The sequence below is a fragment of the Lipotes vexillifer genome, unplaced genomic scaffold (assembly GCF_000442215.2).
Source record: "Lipotes vexillifer unplaced genomic scaffold, Lipotes_vexillifer_v1.1 scaffold680, whole genome shotgun sequence".
Taxonomy (NCBI): domain Eukaryota; kingdom Metazoa; phylum Chordata; class Mammalia; order Artiodactyla; family Lipotidae; genus Lipotes; species Lipotes vexillifer.
In genome coordinates this window covers 393158-412520 of record NW_006780838.1, presented here as the reverse complement: position 1 = coordinate 412520, position 19363 = coordinate 393158, and the positions used below count along the sequence as shown (strand labels likewise).

The following is a 19363-nucleotide window of genomic DNA, read 5'->3' as shown; positions in this document are numbered from 1 at the left end:
AGGCCACAACAGTGAGAGGCCCGCGTACCGCAAAAAAAAAAAAAAAAGATTTGAGGCAAATATAACAATACATATAAAACTAGGGCCCGGGCTTCCCTGGTGGTGCAGTGGTTAAGAATCCGCCTGCCAGTGCAGGGGACACGGGTTTGAGCCCTGGTCTGGGAAGATCCCACATGCCGCGGAGCAACTAAGCCCATGCGCCACAACTACTGAGCCTGCGCTCTAGAGCCCGCGAGCCACAACTCCTGAGCCTGTGAGCCACAACTCCTGAAGCCTGGGTGCCTAGAGCGCGTGCCCTGCAACAAGAGAAGCCACTGCAATGAGAAGCCCGCGCACCGCAACGAAGAGTAGCCCCCACTCGCCACAACTAGAGAAAGCCGTGCACAGCAACGAAGACCCAACGCAGCCAAAAATAAATAAATAAAATAAATAAACTTAAAAACAAAAACAAACAAAAAAAACCCCTAGGGCCTGTGTGAGCTCTCCACGTCCCTTCTCTCCCCGAGCTTCTCCAAAGTAGTTCTGTCAAGAAGTCAGCATCTGGGACTTCCCTGGTGGCGCGGTGGTTAAGAACCCGCCTGCCAATGCAGGGGACACAGGTTCGAGCCCTGGTCCGGGAAGATCCCACATGCCACGGAGCAACTAAGCCCGTGCACCACAACTACTGAGCTCGTATGCCACAATTACTGAAGCCCGCGTGCCTAGAGCCCATGCTCCACAACAAGACAAGACACTGCAATGAGAAGCCTGCGCAACAAAGAGTAGCCCCTGCTCTCCACAACTAGAGAAAGCCCACGTGCAGCAATGAAGACACAACACAGTCAAAAAAATAAATTAATTAAAAAAAAAAAATTCAGCATCCATTACTCCTAAGTATGTTTTTATATGTCATATATTTTATTTAAAACAAATGAACCTGAAATACATGTGAATACTTTCAGATAAAAGTTCTTTTTAATTTTTTTTTTTTTTGTCAGTTTGAAGAGTAAAAGATAGGTTTAATGGGAGCCCATTAGGTGTGGGCAGAATAAATCAGGTAAGTATCTTCCTGCCAACTCAGATTCATGAAGACAGAGATACCACCAAGACTTATAAATCCTGGGACTTCCCTGGTGGTCCAGTGGTTAAGAATCTGTGCTTCCACTGCTGAAGGGATGAGTTCAATCCCTGCTCAGGGAACTAAGATCCCGCATGCTGCATGGTGCGGCCAAAAAAAAAAAAAAAAAGACTTATGAATCCTTAGCAAGTCCTTACTAGTGACCAGCAGTGCAACAATGAACAGAACCCCAAATGAGATGGATGTCCACACTGGACATGCAGAGTAACTCTACCACACAGAATGGGAAACTCAAGAGGTAGCCCAGGGGACCTTCTCAGTTCTTCAAGCTAAAAGCCATGATTTTGGAGGAAAAAATCCTATGGGAAGTAAAGAGATGGTTTTGAAGAGGGTAAACAACAAGGAGAGCTCCTGGTGAGGGTGGAGGAATCAGACTGAGGAGCAGGCAGAAGAAAATCTTGTAGGAGATGCTGATATGAAGGATTTAATCATATACGAGACAAGCTTAAGATCTGATGGAAGCCTGCCAATGTCACTGCTTAAAATAAAACAAAGCAACAAAGAAGGCGCCTAGATTTATGCCCAGATGATGAGAAAGGACTAATTGCTGAGGTGGCAGTGAACAAATGAACTGGGGAATGAGAACTGGGCATTTACTGAGTGTTGACTACAAGCAAGGTGGTGAGGGAATCATCTTGGATTTTCCAACAGGAAAGAAGACAATGAATGACAGGTTGTAGGACACAGAACTCAAGTCTTTAGGAAAGCAGATTTCTGAAAATCCAAAGAAAAAGTAGCCAATTTCAAAGCCTCAGATTAGAATGATCAAAAATTTGGAAGACACTAAATATAGTAACTCAGAGTATGAGAGGTGATCCCAAGAAAAGAGAAAGCAACAAAGCTTAGGTGAGCACAACTCACCAAAGAACACATATGGGAGACAGATAAAGGGTACATTACCAATATAAGAGAATAAATGTAAGAAATGTACGAATCTGAAAGACTACATCAGGCTCTATAATAACATGGAAAATGCTGATGACAGACTGTCAAGTGAAAAGGAAGAAAGCAGTAAGACTACAAAGGGAAAAGCAAAAATAAAGTCCATACCCAGAAAAGATTAGAAGGAAATGCACAAAATGTTGACAATGACTGCATTTGGGTGGTGCACTGTGGGCAACTTTTCTTCTTACTTTACTTTCCAAATTTTCTTTGGTGGACACGAATTGTTTGTCTAACATCTAATGAAGAAAAGGTTACAGTCCAGAGCAAATAGGCTCATCTGAAATGCCAATGGGGGGGCTCCCCTAGTGGCGCAGTGGTTGAGAGTGCGCCTGCCGATGCAGGGGACGCGGGTTCGTGCCCCGGTCTGGGAAGATCCCACATGCCGCGGAGCGGCTGGGCCCTTGAGCCATGGCCGCAAAAGCCAATGGGGGACTTCCCTGGTGGTCCAGTGGTTAGGACTCGGCGCTTTCACTGCCATGGCCCCGGGTTCATTCCCAGGTGGGGAACTAAGATCCCACAAGCCAAGCGGCACGGCCCAAAAAAAAAAAAAAAAAAACCAATGTTTTTCTTTTTTTCCAAGTGTTTGGAGCAATGTTGCTTTAAGAAAAAGGGCAGAACTGTTGGTCTCTTTTGCTGTACTACTAAAGGGCAGTAGAACAGCTATCATTAAGTAAGAACTAAAACCCAAGATAGGTGACAAGGGCTTTAGAAATAGTTTTAATAGATTTAAATCTTCTAATCTAGAATTACACCCCACTGTACTAACCAAAACACAAAGCAGTGATTTCAGAATTAGGCAGTCATCTCTAAAAAGTTGCAGGGAAGGAACGAGGTACCTTAAAGCCTTGAGAAGGACTAATTCTGTACTGATTTTCAGAAAAGAGGAAAAGAGAAATTCCCAAACGATGCAAAAGATTGTCATTCTCTGAAATTTTTAAAAAATAGCTTATCAGACAGAATCTCTGATCCCTTAAGAAACTAAGTCTTTCCCATAGGAAATGACATGAGTTCACTAAGAAGCAAGCCAACTAACCTCCTTTCTTTTTTGATTGGATTAGCAGGCCAAGAAATTCAAAGAATACCACAGACATGTTCTATCTCGAGTTTATTAAGGCATGTAATCCAGTTCCCCATGACAATAAAATGATAGGTGGGCCTGATAATAGAAGACTGTAATTCATGGATCTGTGTGTCATGGCAGGATACGGGATTATCCTGTTTGACATTTACCAACAACTGGATAAAGATGCAGAAGCCATGTATACCAAAGTGAGGAGTGCAGCTAAAATGTTGAAAGGCAGAGTCAAGATGAAAATTAACTCCGTAGGCTGAAATGGAGTCTTGAAATCAAGATGAAATGTAACAGGGATAAATAAAAAGGCAACTTTTTAAAATGTCTCAAGTACAAGATGAGAAAAACTGTTTTGATAGGTGCAATTCCTGAGGGAAAGAACTGGTGCTTTGGTTGACTAGAAGATGACTACTATGAAATGGACGGGACAGAAACCATGGTCAGAGTCCTGCCATGCACTGCATGAATCCAACCAAATCTGGAATCTGTACCTCATCTGATGAAGGACATTTAGCAACTGGGAAGGGTCTATAGGAGGGAAACCAGAAAGTCATGTCGCATAACAAAGTTTAGGGAATGGGCTGTCCATTCCTTCACCTGAAGAGTTACTGTGTGAATGAGGAAAGGACTTAAAGTTGTTCTAAGAGTTACACAATAACTAATAGAAATTACTAGAGAGCAATTTTTGTTCAACATGAAGAAGTATCCAAGACCGTGGGGACTTCCCTGGAGGTCCAGGGGTTAAGACTACACGCTTCCATTGCAAGGGGCACAGATCCGATCCCTGGCTGGGGAACTAAAATCTCACATGCCACAGGGTGCGGCCAAAAAAAAAAAAAAAAGAAAGAAAGAAAGAAAGAAAAATAAATAAACAGTGTGCATGCCTTAATTAAAACAAAAACAAGACTGACTGCTTCACAAATAGTTCTCATGCCACCACTAGGAAGTGTTCAGACAGAGGCCAAAGGACCATGGGGAACTTTGCCGAAAGGCCTGCAGCCCTGGGCAGGAGGTGGGATCCAGATGACCTACCTCTAAGGTCCTTTCCAACCATGAGAGCTTTGATCTTGGAGATAAAGAGAACCTGCTTGACACTGTCACTCAAAAGTAGCGAGTTACTCTTGATAAGGACTGGTCTAGTGCAGCGCATCCCAAACCACATCCCTGAAGCTGGCAGAGAGGTTAGGAACACAGGCTTCAGTCAGACCAGCCTTCGAATCCCAGCCTTGCTACTTACTACCTGTGGGACCTTGAGCAAGTTTCTCAACCTCTCAGCACCTTACTTTCCTCACCGGTAACACAGAAATGATAAATACGTTCCCTGCAACAGGGTGTTGGAAGATAAGCTAACCACATAGCAGAGTGATTGGCACATAGTAAGCATTTATCAAATGGTGTATTTTATTACTGTTGATATTAATAAGAAGAAATAACTTGACACCTACTGTGGCTGCAGGAATCAAGATGCTTATTCCAATGTCCCCATTCTCCCAAGAAGCTGGACCACTTAGGTGACTGTTTGGAAGATGGAGAATGCCAGATAATAATAATAACTAACATTTACTATATGCCAGACACCACTCTAAGAATCATAACATTTTGTTAGAGTCTCCCAACCACCCTATAATAACTAACGTTAACCTGCCTTTCCAGATGAGGAAACTGAGGTTCTTAGAGGCTAAACAACTTACCTAAGGTCAAAGAGCTAGAAAGTGACAAGCCAGGATTTGAATACAGGCAGTCAGACTTCAGAACCCACGCTCTTAACCACAACACCAGTGGTTCTCAATCCTGACTGCACATTAGAACTACCTGAGGAGATATAAAAATAATAATTGTCTCTGAGATCTACCCAAACCCATTCCCTCACTCTAATTTAAATTGATCTGGGAAAGGCAGCAGGGTTCTCTGGAGTTCAAGAACACACTCCAAAGCCATGCTGCCTCCTGGATCAAAAACAGGTTGTAATGAGCAACTGACATTCCAGGCAGATCTATTGTTTTTAAGAGAATCTTTAAAACCATGAGATCGGGATTACTTTTCAAAAAAACATTTTTTAAAAAATTAAAATTTAACCCCGAAAGTGATCATTTTCAGGAAGGTATATCCTATTCCCATTTTACGACAAGGAAAGTGAGACCTAAAGAGGTTCACTAACTCGCCCGCATTCACTAAGGAACTGAGACTAGATCCCAGGAGGGCTCAGCACTCTAAAGAGCCCCAACACAGGTGGGAAGAGAGGCTGAAGTGGGTAATTAGGGATGCTTCACAGAGGCAGTGACATCTGAACCAGAAAAAGCATGGGACAAGGAAGGGCAAATCCACAGAGCGACAGGCATGAGCAAGGTCAGAAACAAGATGTCACAAGGAATGCTTACGGGACTAGAAGGAGACAGGGGGGCTGCTTTCAAGGTGGAGCTGTAAGAAAGGCCTCCGACATCTGCTAGGGTCTAGACCGTGCAGGCACATGAATGCCAAGCTGCACAGCTGGCCTTGGCCTTCATAGGACTTTTCCTGAAACAGAAATCCACTCAAGCAGATGCCTGGATGCCTAGCCTGCAAGGGAAGCAAGGTCATATTTCCAAATTGAACTCATTATGCAGAAAAAAGGAGTAAAGCAGCATCCAGAGTTGAGCTCTGCATCCGAGCTACTCTGTCCACTGGCACGGAATGAGGTTTGGGTCTCTGGTATCATACCACATATTGTAAGGCAATAGAGCAAAGTAGTTAAGAACAAGGCTTTAGAGTCAGATAAACCTGGGTTTATCTGGTTTATCAGGTTCTAACCCTGACTCTACTTTTACTAGCTGTGTAAACCTGGGCATTTATTTAACTTCTTTGGGCCTGTTTCCTCTGTAAAATAGGGATAAAAATACATTCCTCATGGGGTTGTTGTGAGAAATGAGTACGAAACAAATATGTAACCTGCTAATTAACACAGTGCCTGGTAAGAGAGCAAGTTCCCAACAAATAGTCGCTATTCTTTCATTCATTCAACATGTTTTTATCAAACAAGCTAGCCTAGAGAAACTCACACAGCAGAGCATAGACCTTTAACATGCATTCAGAAGGCTGCCTATTAAGCCCTTCACAAAACCCAAATTTCCAAATACAACAGAGGGCGATGATTTGCATTTATGGAATAATAAATATGACTATGAACTCACTAGAAGGGTAATAATAATTTTCCCCTCTATTTATAAATTGCTTTCGAAAATTGGGGTAGATTACTAGATATGATAATTCAGGGTGAATTTCAGGAAGCATAATACTTACCCTAACGAAACACAAAAATAAAATAAAATCACAAGCCTGTATCAAGCGAAGTATTAATGGTATCCCCCCGAGCCATCTGACTCCCCTAAAAGACAGTCTCACTGTGATACACTCCCACTACATTTAAAGGCAAAGAAAAGTTAACACTTCTATGTTAAAAGCAGAAAATGAGTAACACTCCATAGAAGCACAGTTCTAATCTCAGCTCTGCCACCAACGAGGTGACGTTCTCTGGGGCTTCTCAGAGAAGACAATCTCCTTTTTCCCAGCTCTAACATCTGAGAGACAGCTAATGCAGCTCAACTTTAACAGGTCACCTCAGAAATGGGGAATTCACCAGTTCCTTCCTTTGGCAGTATCTGGATGAGGACTGGACATGCAAGGCAAGGCCCTGGACATGCATGAGGCCCTGGCAGGGAAAAGTCATTCTCTGGGAAAATGTGGAAAAATTCCCCCCGAACACCCTGTACCTTTCTTCATCATGTCTCGGTCCAAGGCTACATTTCTTTGGGCAAGATTTACTTCTGATCGAAAATGGAAGCGCTTGGCTCGCTGTTCTTTCTTTTCAATTGCTTCCTAGAAGGTACAGAAAAAGCCAAAGAAGTGAAACATGGAGGAGGAAAGTTAAATCACAAACACAAAATGATGCATCACTGACAAGTAACTTAGAAGAAATAAGCAACATTGTGCCTTTAATAATTTTTGCAAAGAACTAGACATTCACAGTCAATGACTGGGAGGGTGTACACTAATAGTGCTATAATTTGTAATAATCTCTACAATGATTCATTGCCTATCACTGTATCTGGGACACAGTAGGAATTCAATGAATATTTGTTGATTCAGTGAGTAATGAATAATGGTTTGACATTTATTATTAGGAATCATGTAAACAAATTGTAACTAAACAATCTTAACATTCCAATTTTTCAGGTGAAGAAACTGAGGCACAAAGAAAGTTAGAAGGTTTGCTAGAGGCACTTCAGCTAATAAGGGGTATTTATTTCTAGATCTTCTGATCTCAGTACTATTTCTAGAAGCCCCACCACCACCCCCATTTCACAAAGTCTGTGTGCATGGTAATCACACCTATCACATTATGTCTGCCTGAGCAGTCCACTCCCTAAAGCTTTTTCTGCATTTGAAAATAACATTGAAGCAAAGAAACTCTCTCCTCTATTCTAAACCTGTGCCCACGGAATTGCCAGTTTTCATCTATAAGTGACAAGAAGCATTGATGCTCTCTAAAAAACAAAACAATCAGTTTCCTAAATTTTTTTTCCAAGAGGTAAAATAAATCCAGGTCCAACTATGGGTTTCTGATAGCTTTTAGGAAGCTTCACTAATTGTATGTTGACTTTGCCACACTAATTGAAGGTCTGACTATAGAAAGCTTGTGGGGATTGGTAAAGTAGCAACAATTCTGTTATTTCCCAATAGTTATGCCAATTTTCTTCACTTAAATCTTCCCAGTGGAAACAACTAATCTACCTTCCTTTAGTAAGACTGAAGTACCAATTCTCGGCTCCCACCCTTTCCCCCATATATTTGTTTCATACAATGGTAAACGGTGTGGGCTTAAGAAGAGTACTGTATACTTCTTTTTCAATTACAATAAGAAAACATCTTCACTTTATTCTATTTTCTTGTCAAAAAAGATGATCAGTTCTTTCTTTTCGCCTTTAAGCAATCAGAGATTGAGACCCAGATAAAACACAAAAAAGTAAGCATGACATACTTATTTTTATTTTTGCTTTCATACATCCAATATAGTAACACAGTATTATTTATTCAGAATTGTAACTTAAACTCTGTTCAAAACTTAATTGCACACATTAAAATCAGAAACAATCAGAAACAATGTTTAAGCTGAATATCATCAGCAATTAAAGCAACAAATAAGTATCAACTGTTTATTGTAAAGAAAATAATATGTTTGGTTCTGTGAAGAGTTTCAGTGAAGCTGGTAATCTAGTAACAGCAATCACTAGATAAAAGGCAATACTCCCAGGTACTGGGAATAATTCAGTCCACTTGGCCTTCAAAGTTTAGCCACACACACACACATCCAGGAAATCATATTTTTCTCGGCCTCAACCAGTGAGGAATAAAGACATTTACTAAGGGCTTACTATGTGCAAGGCACTTTCATGTTTTGCTTCATTTAAAGTGGAAACAGTTTACACATTTTTAAAGAATGGACAGCATAAAAAAAGCACTCCAGTGCAGAACTTTTTCTTGGACATGGTTAATTACAGGCATCTAGGTAGTGATTATATCTTCTCATGGATTCAACAACACACAAATGCTGTCTGAATGTTTTCAGGATGCATGAAGGCATCATGGTATAACACAAAATTTAAACCTAAAGAAAAAGTTTCAATCCAACAACAAAAGAAAAAAGGAGGTAAAGAATAACTGCTGTTCTCCTAGAGATTTGTTCATTAAGTTCACCAGCTTCTCAAAATGAATAAATTAATCGTGGTCTGTCTTACCTTGGAGGTGACATCGATCCCAGTGATGAAGCTGCCAGCCTTGTTTTCATATCTTCTGCTTGTGTCCTAACAAGAAGGGGATGGGTGAGAATTGCTAACGAGCAACCGACGACAAGCACATGATAAACAACAGGCTGACAACCCATTCCTTCTGGATAGTCGTTCTTTTCAGCAATCCTTCCCCCGCCCTGACAACCCCATATTATGGGGAAGCCTGTCCCAGTGACTCCATGTAGCAATCAACTACTGTACCAAGAAGGCTTTTCTAGGCCTATCCACAACCTAAAGTAATTCCATCTACTGAAGGTATCCGTGTAAATGAAAATCTAAAGGCGTTCATGAAAAATATCCAAGATGAGGCACAGTCACTTATCTCCCCAACCCAGACTGGACAGATTCATTGTGCCAGGCCACCAGATGGAGCACAAGTCTTCACCAAAATGCAGAAAGCCAGGACTCACCTCGACCTTCTGGGGAAAACACAGCACAGTGCAATGGAAACAGGATGGGATTTGGAAGCCTGGGGACTCAAATCACAGCTCTGACGTTCACTGATTACATGACACTGTACAATTCCTTAGGCCTCTCTGGGCCTAGGTTTCCTCTGTGGTATCTGCCTACCTTTCTGACCTCTTTTAACTGCTCTCCCACTTGTGCTACAGAACTTTACCTTTCTCCAACAACAATCTTGTTCCCATCTCAGAGCCTCTGCACTTACTGTTGCCCCTGCTGGGAACGCTCTCTTCCAAATCGTCACACGGCTGGCTCCTTTTTGTCACTTAGGGTTCAGCTTAAATTTCACTATCTCAGAGGACTTTCCTGACCATCCTATGCCATTCTGCTTCCTGCTCTGCACACCCTCCCTGCCCTCTGCACACTTCCATCCCATTAACATGCTTTATTCTCTCCACAGCACTCACCACTACCGTAAATTATTAGTTTACTTGTGTCCCCCCAGCTGGAACATAAGCTCCAGGACACAGTCTGGTCTTGATCTTGGTCAAGTGCCTAGGACTGTGGCTGGCACTAAGTGGGGGACGCAATAAGTACATGTTGAACTGAAGGAATGAAGGGATGATAACACCTACTTCACAACCTCAGTGATATTTTAAATGATATAATGTAGTAAATGGTAAAATGCCACTATGTTAGTTGTTGTTGCCAGAGTCACTATAATTTACTGTCTTTAGTGCTCTTACCTTATTTTTTTAAATCTTTTTCCATAACCTTAATTTAAAAGCAAGACTAGCAGACATGTGCTAAAAAGTAGTCCATGTTAGGTGAGAAATTAAGTACATGAGAGGAGCCATGCAGGCCTGAGACCAGCCCCAAGAACCGGACACAAGACCACCAAACCACCTCTCAAGCGAAAACACCTTTCAGCATCCCCGTTGTGATAAAAGAGGGACCAAGGACCACTGCTGGTTCACTGATGCTTTGTTTTCATTAAGGGTGAGATGCCGGAGCCACGGTGTAACAGCGGAGCCGCGCGGGGACAAGATGACCCTCAAGTCACAACAGAAACACAGAGTTTCTGCAGCTGACAAACCCAGCTCTCCCAAGGGAAACCGCGAGTGCTATGTTTAACAGACACCAGCTCCACCGGAGTAGGACCCACAAAGAGACGGGGATGCCCGCGCCACTCGACAGTTCTTTCTGGGCCGCTCCTGGTTCTGTTCCCGCCCGGGGCTCGCCCTTTATCTCAAGCCCCCAGATAAGCCCAACCCCTACTCATTCACACTCTTGCACAGACTGACTCCGAGGGGCAGCGAAGGGGGTGTCCTCAACTACCCCCCAGCTCTTCCCCACCTCCTCCAGCCCCCTCAACACCCATTTCCGGGCGCCCCAGCGTCCTTTCTCTCGCTGCCCGTCTCTGCCCAAGCCTGGCGCCCCCGCCCCCCGGGCGCTCGCCCCCCTCATCCCTCCCCCAGACTTCCCCCGGCCCCGGCCACCTCCCCTTCCGGCCCCCACCGGCGCGGGACACTCGCTCAGCGACCTCCTCCTCGCCCTCGCCCCCGCCCCCCGCCCGTACCGGGATCAGTTCCTTTAGCGAGCGCCGAACCGGCACGACCTCCAGCTCGCCCTCCTCCACCTCCATGGGCTCCGGCTCGCCGCGGTCCAAACCTGACTCTGCTTCAGGCGACGGGGGCCCCAAGGCCGGCCCCGCCGGGACCTCCGCCTTCACCGACACTCGCAGGCCCCGTACGGCCGCCATCGCCGCCCGCCGGCCGCACCACTGAGAGCTCGCCCCGCACACCGCGGGCTAGAGCGCCACTGCCACAGGCCACAGAGCAGCCGCTACCTAGAGCGTCGCCTGCTGCGGCTAGAAGGCTCTCTTCAGCGCCGACGCCCTCTGGTGGTGGGAGGAACCCTGGACGGCTGGAGCGGGATCTGGTGAAGCGGAGGCGGGACCGAGTGGGAACGGAGGCAGGGCCTGCTGGAGGGCCCCCCCCCCGCCCCTGCGGGGCCTGGAGCAGTTCGCTACAGTCTGGGCTTAGAAAATAGCTACACCTTGAGCAGTAAACTTGTAATCAAAGCTAATTTTACTGAATTATCATTACCTGCCAGTGACTGTTCCAAGCGCTTGAATCCTTACAACAACCCTATGAAGTTTCTACTTTTACTATCCCCATTTCACATTTGAGGAAACTGAGGCATTGAAATTTACCCAAGGTGACAGGCTATTTAAAGGACAAAATCCGGATGTGAGCCTTGGCAACCAGAATGAGCCTTGGTCTGTCACTTCTGGGCAAGTCTGTAGGTTTACAATGCACTTGCCTTGACAACCTTTGTCTCAAGTCTCCCAATAGTTGGCCCATTTTACATACCGCAAAATTGAGACTCCAAGAGGGTAGTGAGCTTGAACGCTAATTTCGTGTCTCCCAAGGGCTCGGTCTGCTGGAGACTTCTGAGCACGGTTTCTTGCGGACATTTCTAACAAGAACCTGGTTGGGAGAGAGGGAGTGTCCTCTAGGCTTCCAGAGGGCGCCACTGGTCAGTTTTTGCTTTGAGTCCTGATTTTGCACCTTCCTCCCTGTGTTACCTTGGGCTAGTTCTGACCCCTTTCTGGTCCTGTCTTCCCATCTGAGGAGGGTGGAGGTGGCATCCTAGGGTCTCCAAGGCCTTACCAGCTCTGACAATGGAGAAGCAAATAATTATAAACCAAGGGAGAACATGATCAATATCAGACACACCTGGGTCTCAAGCTGGCTGGCTCCGCCCCTTACACCACATGTGACCTTGGGCAAGCTACTTAACCCTTTGGAATTTCAATTTCTTCATCAGTAAAATGGGTCATTACCCACCATGGGAGGTTGTGAGGCTTAAATGAGATAATTATATGTAGATACAGGATCAGACAGAAGGGGTACAGTACATCATAGTTTTTTGTTTGTTTGTTTGGTTTTGCTTATTTAAAAATATGGTCTAAAACAGAGCAAACACGAGATGGAGCTCTTTAGAGGGCTAGTTTTCCTTGATGAAAGGGACACATAGTAGTTACAAGATTGGGTTAAATATATGGAATGCACTTGCATGAATTTTAAAGAACATTTCGAAGAAAGTTTGTGCTTAGCTGGCCAGCTTTGGGCCACAGTCACAGACCGCGCCATTACATGTATTCCATAGGCCTGAGGGGGTGGGGCATGGGGAGAGGAGGAAGCAATCCCTCCTCAGCTATGGACATCAGGAGGCCAGCAGAGGAGGTTGCGAAGGCCCCTCTCCCTGCAGGGTAAGAGCCTCGAGGACTCAGGCGTTGCAATTCAGCACAGTTCAGAGGAGAACCAGCTCCCTGGGGGACCTCTGGCTGGCACGAGAATCAGGAATCCAGAGCAAGCCAGGGCATCCAGCAAACACCAGGGGTCCTAGACTCCTGTCAGAAAAGCCCTTGATGCCTGTACCTTTCTGTTCACCTAACTCACCCCCACCGCCCCTTCCTTTCCTCAGTGCAGCCTGCTGAGGTGAGGTCACAGCACTAGTAGCGGCAAAGAACAATTTTCAAAAAAGTTAAAAAAGTGACTCCCAAATATTAAATGAACACATCAAAGCTTTTAATCCTCATTAATGAATGAGGACATCAGTAAGATTTTATAAATTTATTTATGTATTTATTTTTGGCTGCATTGAGTCTTTTTTTTTAATAAATTTATTTATTTTATTTATTTTATTTTATTTTTTGGCTGTGTTGTGTCTTCGTTGCTGCACGTGGGCTTTTCTCTGGATGCGGCGAGCAGGGGCTACTCTTCATTGTGGTGCACAGGCTTCTCATTGTGGTGGCTTCTCTTGTTGCAGAGCACAGGCTCTAGCCGCACGGACTTCAGTAGTTGTGGCACACAGGCTCAGTAGTTGTGGCTCGCGGGCTCTAGAGCACAGGCTCAGTAGTTGTGGCGCACGGGCTTAGTTGCTCCGCGGCATGTGGGATCTTCCCAGACCAGGGCTCGAACCCGTGTCTCCTGCATTGGCGGGCGGATTCTTAACCACTGCGCCACCAGGGAGGCCCTGCGTTGGGTCTTCATTGCTGTGCGCGGGCTTTCTCTAGTTGCGGCGAGCAGGGGCTACTCTTTGTTGCGGCGTGTGGGCTTCTCATTGCGGTGGCTTCTCTTATTGTGGAGCACGGGCTCTAGGCGTGCAGGCTCAGTAGTTGTGGCTCACAGGCTCTAGAGCGCAGGCTCAGCAGTTGTGGTGCACGGGCTTAGCCGCTCCGCGGCATGTGGGATCTTCCCAGACCAGGGCTCGAACCCATGTCTCCTGTATTGGCAGGCGGATTCCCAACCACTGCACCACCAGGCAAGTCCCCAGGAAGATATTAAGACTAGCTCAAAAGAGAATTTGAGCATGAATACCAAGTTGGTCAATCAAAGGAATATTGAAATGAATTTAACCACAGAGGTTAATGCTCTACAAGGCAAGAAACTGTAACCTTTGGGGTTCCCTTTTCTACCAGACAGAAAATATTTGCATTACTATTGGACAAGAATTATTTACTCAAAAGAAATACATTTAAAAAAAGAATTATTTGCTCATTGTGAATTTTCTATAAATTAATCTCTGCCCTTACAGAGTTGTAAAATACCCTAATCAATAGTAAATCGGAAGTCAAACCAAGGTACCCTTCCCTAGAGAATGAGATGATCCCAGGTGGAATAGGCATGTTAGATAGCAGCTGGCATTATACTGAAACAACATCAGTGTGGCTATTTTTCCTATTCCTTTTTCTTATTTCCAATGTCTGGATAATTTTCTATTAACAGAAGAAACCAGGAGAGTGGGATACTGAGACAGACTGGAGAGTTTCATAAAAGAAGTGATCAAGTGTCACATACAGGACTTCCCTGGTAACGCAGTGGTTAAGAATCTGCCTGCCAATGCAGGGGACACGGGTTCGAGCCCTGGTCCGGGAAGGTCCCACATGCCGCGGAGCAACTAATCCCCTGCACCACAACTACTGAGCCTGCACTCTGGAGCCCGCGTGCCACAACTACCGAAGCCCACACGCCTAGAGCCCATGCTCCGCAACAAGAGAAGCCCCCACTTACTGCAACTAGAGAAAGCCCACGCACAGCAACAAAGACCCAATGCAGCCAAAAATAAAAAAATAAATAACATTTAAAAAAAATACATTATGTCATATATCCACCTTTAAAAAAAAAAATTACCACACTAAGGCAAATGTTACTAACAGGGGAAACTGGGGGGCGGGAGAGGCAGGTGAGAGGGTGTATGGGACTCTGTACTTTCTACTCATTTTTTCTGTCAACCTAAAACTGTTCCAAAAAATAAAGTCTGTTTGTTAAAACAACAACAACAACAAAACCTTGACACCCAGACTACATTCCAGACCAAAATAAATCAGAATCTCTAAGGGTGGATGATTTTTTAAAAGCTCCCTAGGAGATTTTAGCATGTAGCCAGGTTGATAACTGATGTTTACGCTGAACTGGGAACGGGAGAGGGCAGACTACAGCTGGGAGCTCTCTCAGCTTTGGGGTGCATTTCCCAGGGAGGTGGGTGGATGTTGGCAAGATTACCTGAAAGAAGAGGAGAGCACCTGAGGGCATGTGGAGCCTCTCCTGTGAAAGCTCCGCGCCTCGGGGCTGATCCCCTGCGCCTGGGGGAGACCGAGGGTGAAGAGGTTTAACTAGCCCCTTCCCATGTTGCGGTTCCCCATTGTTGTGGTTCCGTTCCTTCAGTGTGGACCTGTGCCTAGGCCATGGGGAAGGGAAGGTCTTGGGGAGACCAAAGGACTGGGGGGAGGGGTTGTCAAAGGGCTCTCAGTGCAGAGAGCATCAGCCAGTAGCATGCACTGTGACCAGAGCAAGCAGGGACCAGCGCTGCTGGGGACGGGACACACTGCGCCAGGAAGTAAAAGGGAAGAAGGAGTCTGCGCAGACGGCATCTGAGAGAGAAGCCAGGAGGGGCTCTTCCTGTATGCCTGGGAGTGGGGGACAGCAGCCTTCAGAAAGCCAAGGCGGTGGAAATTGGGAAATAGTTAAGGGAAGACCTGAGCTAGTTTGCAGGCTGAGGAGCAGGGAGGGAAGACCAGAGAAGGCCAGAGATATACAGGCCAGCAAAGAGGCTTACTAGGAATCAGGTGGAGAGAATGGGGTTTCCAGAGGGAAAGTTCCACTCTTGCGATTCAGTTGAGATGCTTTTCCAATGGTCTTCATCATGGCGGATCAGTGAGTAGACAGATAACAAGTTGTGAAAGTGACTCAGCCGGTAGGTAAGGCTGCAATCCCTGGGCCTTGTTTCCAGTCTTATAGGAGATGAACCAGACACCAGACCACATGCCAAGGGTGCCTCTGGGGCTGTGGACCAGGGAAGGCTTCCTGGAGGAGGTGACCTGGAGATGTTGGGGGCCTAGGCAGTGGGGAGAGCATGGAAGTTGACCACAAAGCTGGCATGGGCTAATGATAAACTGTCAGCCCAACCTGGGTGGGAACTGGCAGCTGCCCTGGAGAGTGAGAGGTCCCGGACTTTGTTCCCTGGGTCATGCTAGCTGGAGAAGTGGATGTATCTGAGACCTCAGAGGGCAGATCCAGGCCAGTCGCGCGCGCGCGCGCGCGTGTGTGTGTGTGTGTACGCAAGCGCGCGCGTGCAGGAAGGGACCAGGGACAGGAGGTGGTCATTTAAGCCATGGACACCCAGTCCATCAGGAGGCTAAAGCAGTGCAGGGAGCGGCCAGGGCTTTATTCTGCAGGTGAGACAGAGGATGGTCTCCTCCCAGCCCCTCCTGGTCTCCTTCTGGGCCTCAGTTGACCCCCAGGGCCCAGTACCACCCACCGCATGGCTCCCCAGCCTCCCTCAGTGGACCCCCAGTGGCCCAGGAGGCAGCCCCATAGATAGGCCTGCTTGTTTGCCCAAGGGGAGGCTGCGTAGGTGTGCCAGCCTGTGTGTGGGGGAGGGAATCTATAACCTGTGAGGTGTTTATATGAGTCCCAGTGCATCTGGGTGTTCCCCTGGGAAAACTGGAACCCTCAGTGGCCCTGACCACCCAACCCTCCTCCTTCAGGCTGAGACCATATAGGATGATAGAGGTTGGGGGGAGCAGAGACCAGGCAAAGTTCCTGTGGGATCCGGAGCCCAGAGACATTCTCCGCGAGGAACCAGAACCTCCCAGGGCAAACCTCAGACTGCCCCGAGCCTTTAGCTGGACACCCTGGCCTGGGCTCAGCTCCCCCGTGTAGTTAGGCCTGGGAGCACAACCTCCATCTCCCATCTTCCCAGGTGTCCTTCCCCGTACGCAGGGCTCTCGGGTTTTCCCAGCCGCTGACGTGGGAACCTGGGTGGGGGTGTGGGCAGGAGGCCTGGGCTCTGGCCTGGCTCTTCCCTAACTCGCTGTGTGACTCTGAGCCTCAGTTTCCCTACCTTAGCGTGCCACGTAGAGTGGCTGTCCTCGTGGCAAAATGACATCGTGGTCCTATTCGAAGCTCCTGTGTGTGACGATCTGTACTGTCAAACCCAGGCATAAGATTTGGTGACGAACACCCGGGATGAACCAATCTGAGGATCTTTCCTGACTGCAGAAATAGGCCTTGGAGGGTGGGGCCGACACTGATGAACAGAGGCAGGGATGGGGGATAGCCGTGTCCGGGAGGAGTGGGTGAGTGAGTCTGAAGAGCCTCTGGGGAGCAAGGAGTGGCTGGAGGGAGGGTGGGCGGGGCATGGGTCAGGAGAGCGTCCAGGGAGGCCTGGGAGGCTAATGGCAATGGCCTCAAACCCCAGGCTGAGCACTGAGAGGGGTGGGCGTGGTCAGGTGGGTGCCCAAAGACCACTCGGGTAGCTTGTAAGAGGATGGACTGGAGCACTGAGGACCGAGCCAGAGACCAGTGAGGAAGTGAGAGGCGGTGGGTCCAAAACTGAGGGACAGCGAGGGTCGGGGGACCTCTGCCTGGTTTGGGGAACTTCTGCCTGGCTGCCAGGACCCCCTCCTGCAGAGGGCTTGGTGTAGCCCTCATGGGACCTTTGCAGGACGACCAGGAAACAGGCAGCAGCAGCTTTGGTCTCCATTTCTCAGATAGAAAAACTGATCACCATGACGGGCAGCCTCTGGCTTGATCTCCTTCTGGTTGGTCTCCAGTAGCACCTGGTGAGGAGCTCTGCAGATGAGCAAATACCAGTCATGCAGGACGTGTTGAGCTTCTGGTCTCTAAGGCCGGCTTCAGGCAGCCCCAGAGGCAGGAAGTTCTTTGGGTTGTTTTTTAAGGGTCTCACTTGCTGAGTACGTCCTATGTCAGATGCTTGGCACAAATACCTCGTTTAACCTCACAAGAACCCCATGAGGAGGGGCTGATATTGTCTGCATTGTACCAACAAGGAAGCTGAGACTCCTCTGATGACCTGCACAGGGCCCACAGCTATTAGATGGCAAAGCTTGGATTCAAGATGAAGGCTATCTGACTTCAAAGATGACTTTTCTCATCATGGCCATGGAGAGGCCTCCTATGAGCAGGGAGCTGCCGGGTCCAGTTAGTACCAGTGCCCAAGGCTAAGGGGGCACTGGGAGGATACTGGCCTGTATCACAGGGACTCCTGTGAGGCTTCACTTGGGACTTCTGCCCCATGAGGAGTAGCAGTGGCTCCCAAGGACCAGACCTTGGCCTCCCTGGGCCCCTGCAAAACAGGCAGGATGCCCTGATGGGCCACCCACTGTCTCCCAAACACCCTGTTCTTCCCAAGGAGGGGCCACAGGACCTACCCAGGAGACTGAGCCACAACCTGGACTGTAGCCCCTCACCCTCCAAATCAACCCTCCCTCCCTCCCTCCCCCACCCCCAGAGCTCCTCCACTATTGCCCTACTCAGACCCCTGCAGAAAAGTTAGCAAAGCCACATCCAGATGCAGAAAATGTACATATACCAAGCTTTGGGGGGTTGTTCTGTTTTAACTCAAGAAAGGGCTTTTATTATTTTTAACTCACTTCCTAGGAAGTTAATTTTTAAAACACTCTTATGGAGTCTGTCCATCCCTTGTGCTACATTCAGAAACAATGATGCCAATCCAAACCCTCAGTGATGGGGTGAGCATGGGCAATGAAGCCGGACCCACTTTTGAGCTCTGCGAGGGGGGAGCGTGTCCCTGAAACCCCTACCCTCCAAGGCCCCAGCGCAGAGATGCTCAGGGAAAACCTGCTGATCCGTGAATGGCCTCCCGTGAACTCTATAAAAAGTGTTCTTAAGAACAGTACCGAATTATTGTTTAAGCCCTGGGTTACAATGCCTTAGTGCAGAGGAGCAGGGAGAAATGTGGACCCGGTGACAACTGGCCGTGTTCTGCTCAGAGCCTTAAATAAACATAGACACTATATTACAGATGCACGTGCTGGTGCAAGACATGCTGTGTGCAGCAGATGGGCACGCACGGGTGTGCGTGCATGGAGAGGCGATGTACACCCACAGGCACAGACACACGCGGGATGCAGCCTTCCTCCAGCCCCACCTCCTTCCCCTCCGAACAGAGTTCTGCAACAGGAACCCCGTGAGGGTGACTGAAATCCCTTGTCTGGCCCATGTCTTCAGGGCAGGTATTTGAGTCCTGCTTTATTTTCCTTTGGGGGTCAGTCTCTTCAGCATTTGGTCAGTCAAGGCCAAGCCAGCAAGCCAGGCACTGATCCCAGAGAGAAGTCGGCTCCAGCTCTGAGCAGGCGGGATGACAACTGTTCTGGGGTGAGCCAGCAACAAAAGGCCCACCTCTCCGTGGCCACCTGCCAGCGTGCACACCCCACCAGGGTTCCAGCTCTAGCGAGGCCTCCAACCTGGGCACTTGGTCCTTCATCATTGGAATGCGAGGGCAGCTTCCAGGACCAGATGGGGAGGCCGGTGCTGGATCGCAGACTGGATTTCAGTTACTTCAGCATCTGCAAGGTCACAGCCCTGTGAGTCCAGGGCCCTCGGTCGATGTCAGCCCTGGTATCTCTGGCAGCCAGGGCTCTGGGGAGCCACGGCGGGGGTGGGGGGGGGG

The 19363-nt window shown here is 47.6% G+C and overlaps 1 protein-coding gene across 1 annotated transcript in view; it reads right to left on the bottom strand.

Annotated features, from left to right (window-relative positions):
* Positions 1–11142, bottom strand: part of NCBP3 (nuclear cap binding subunit 3) — a 27187-nt gene extending 16045 nt beyond the window's left edge. Inside the window, exons 1-3 of the mRNA XM_007454176.1 lie at positions 10938–11142; positions 8906–8971; positions 6881–6986 (exon numbers count right to left, since the gene is read on the bottom strand). Coding sequence (XP_007454238.1) covers positions 6881–6986; positions 8906–8971; positions 10938–11120 — 355 coding nt within the window. The 5' untranslated portion in view covers positions 11121–11142. The remainder of the gene's footprint in view (positions 1–6880; positions 6987–8905; positions 8972–10937) is intronic.
* Positions 11143–19363: the final 8221 nt, after the last annotated feature.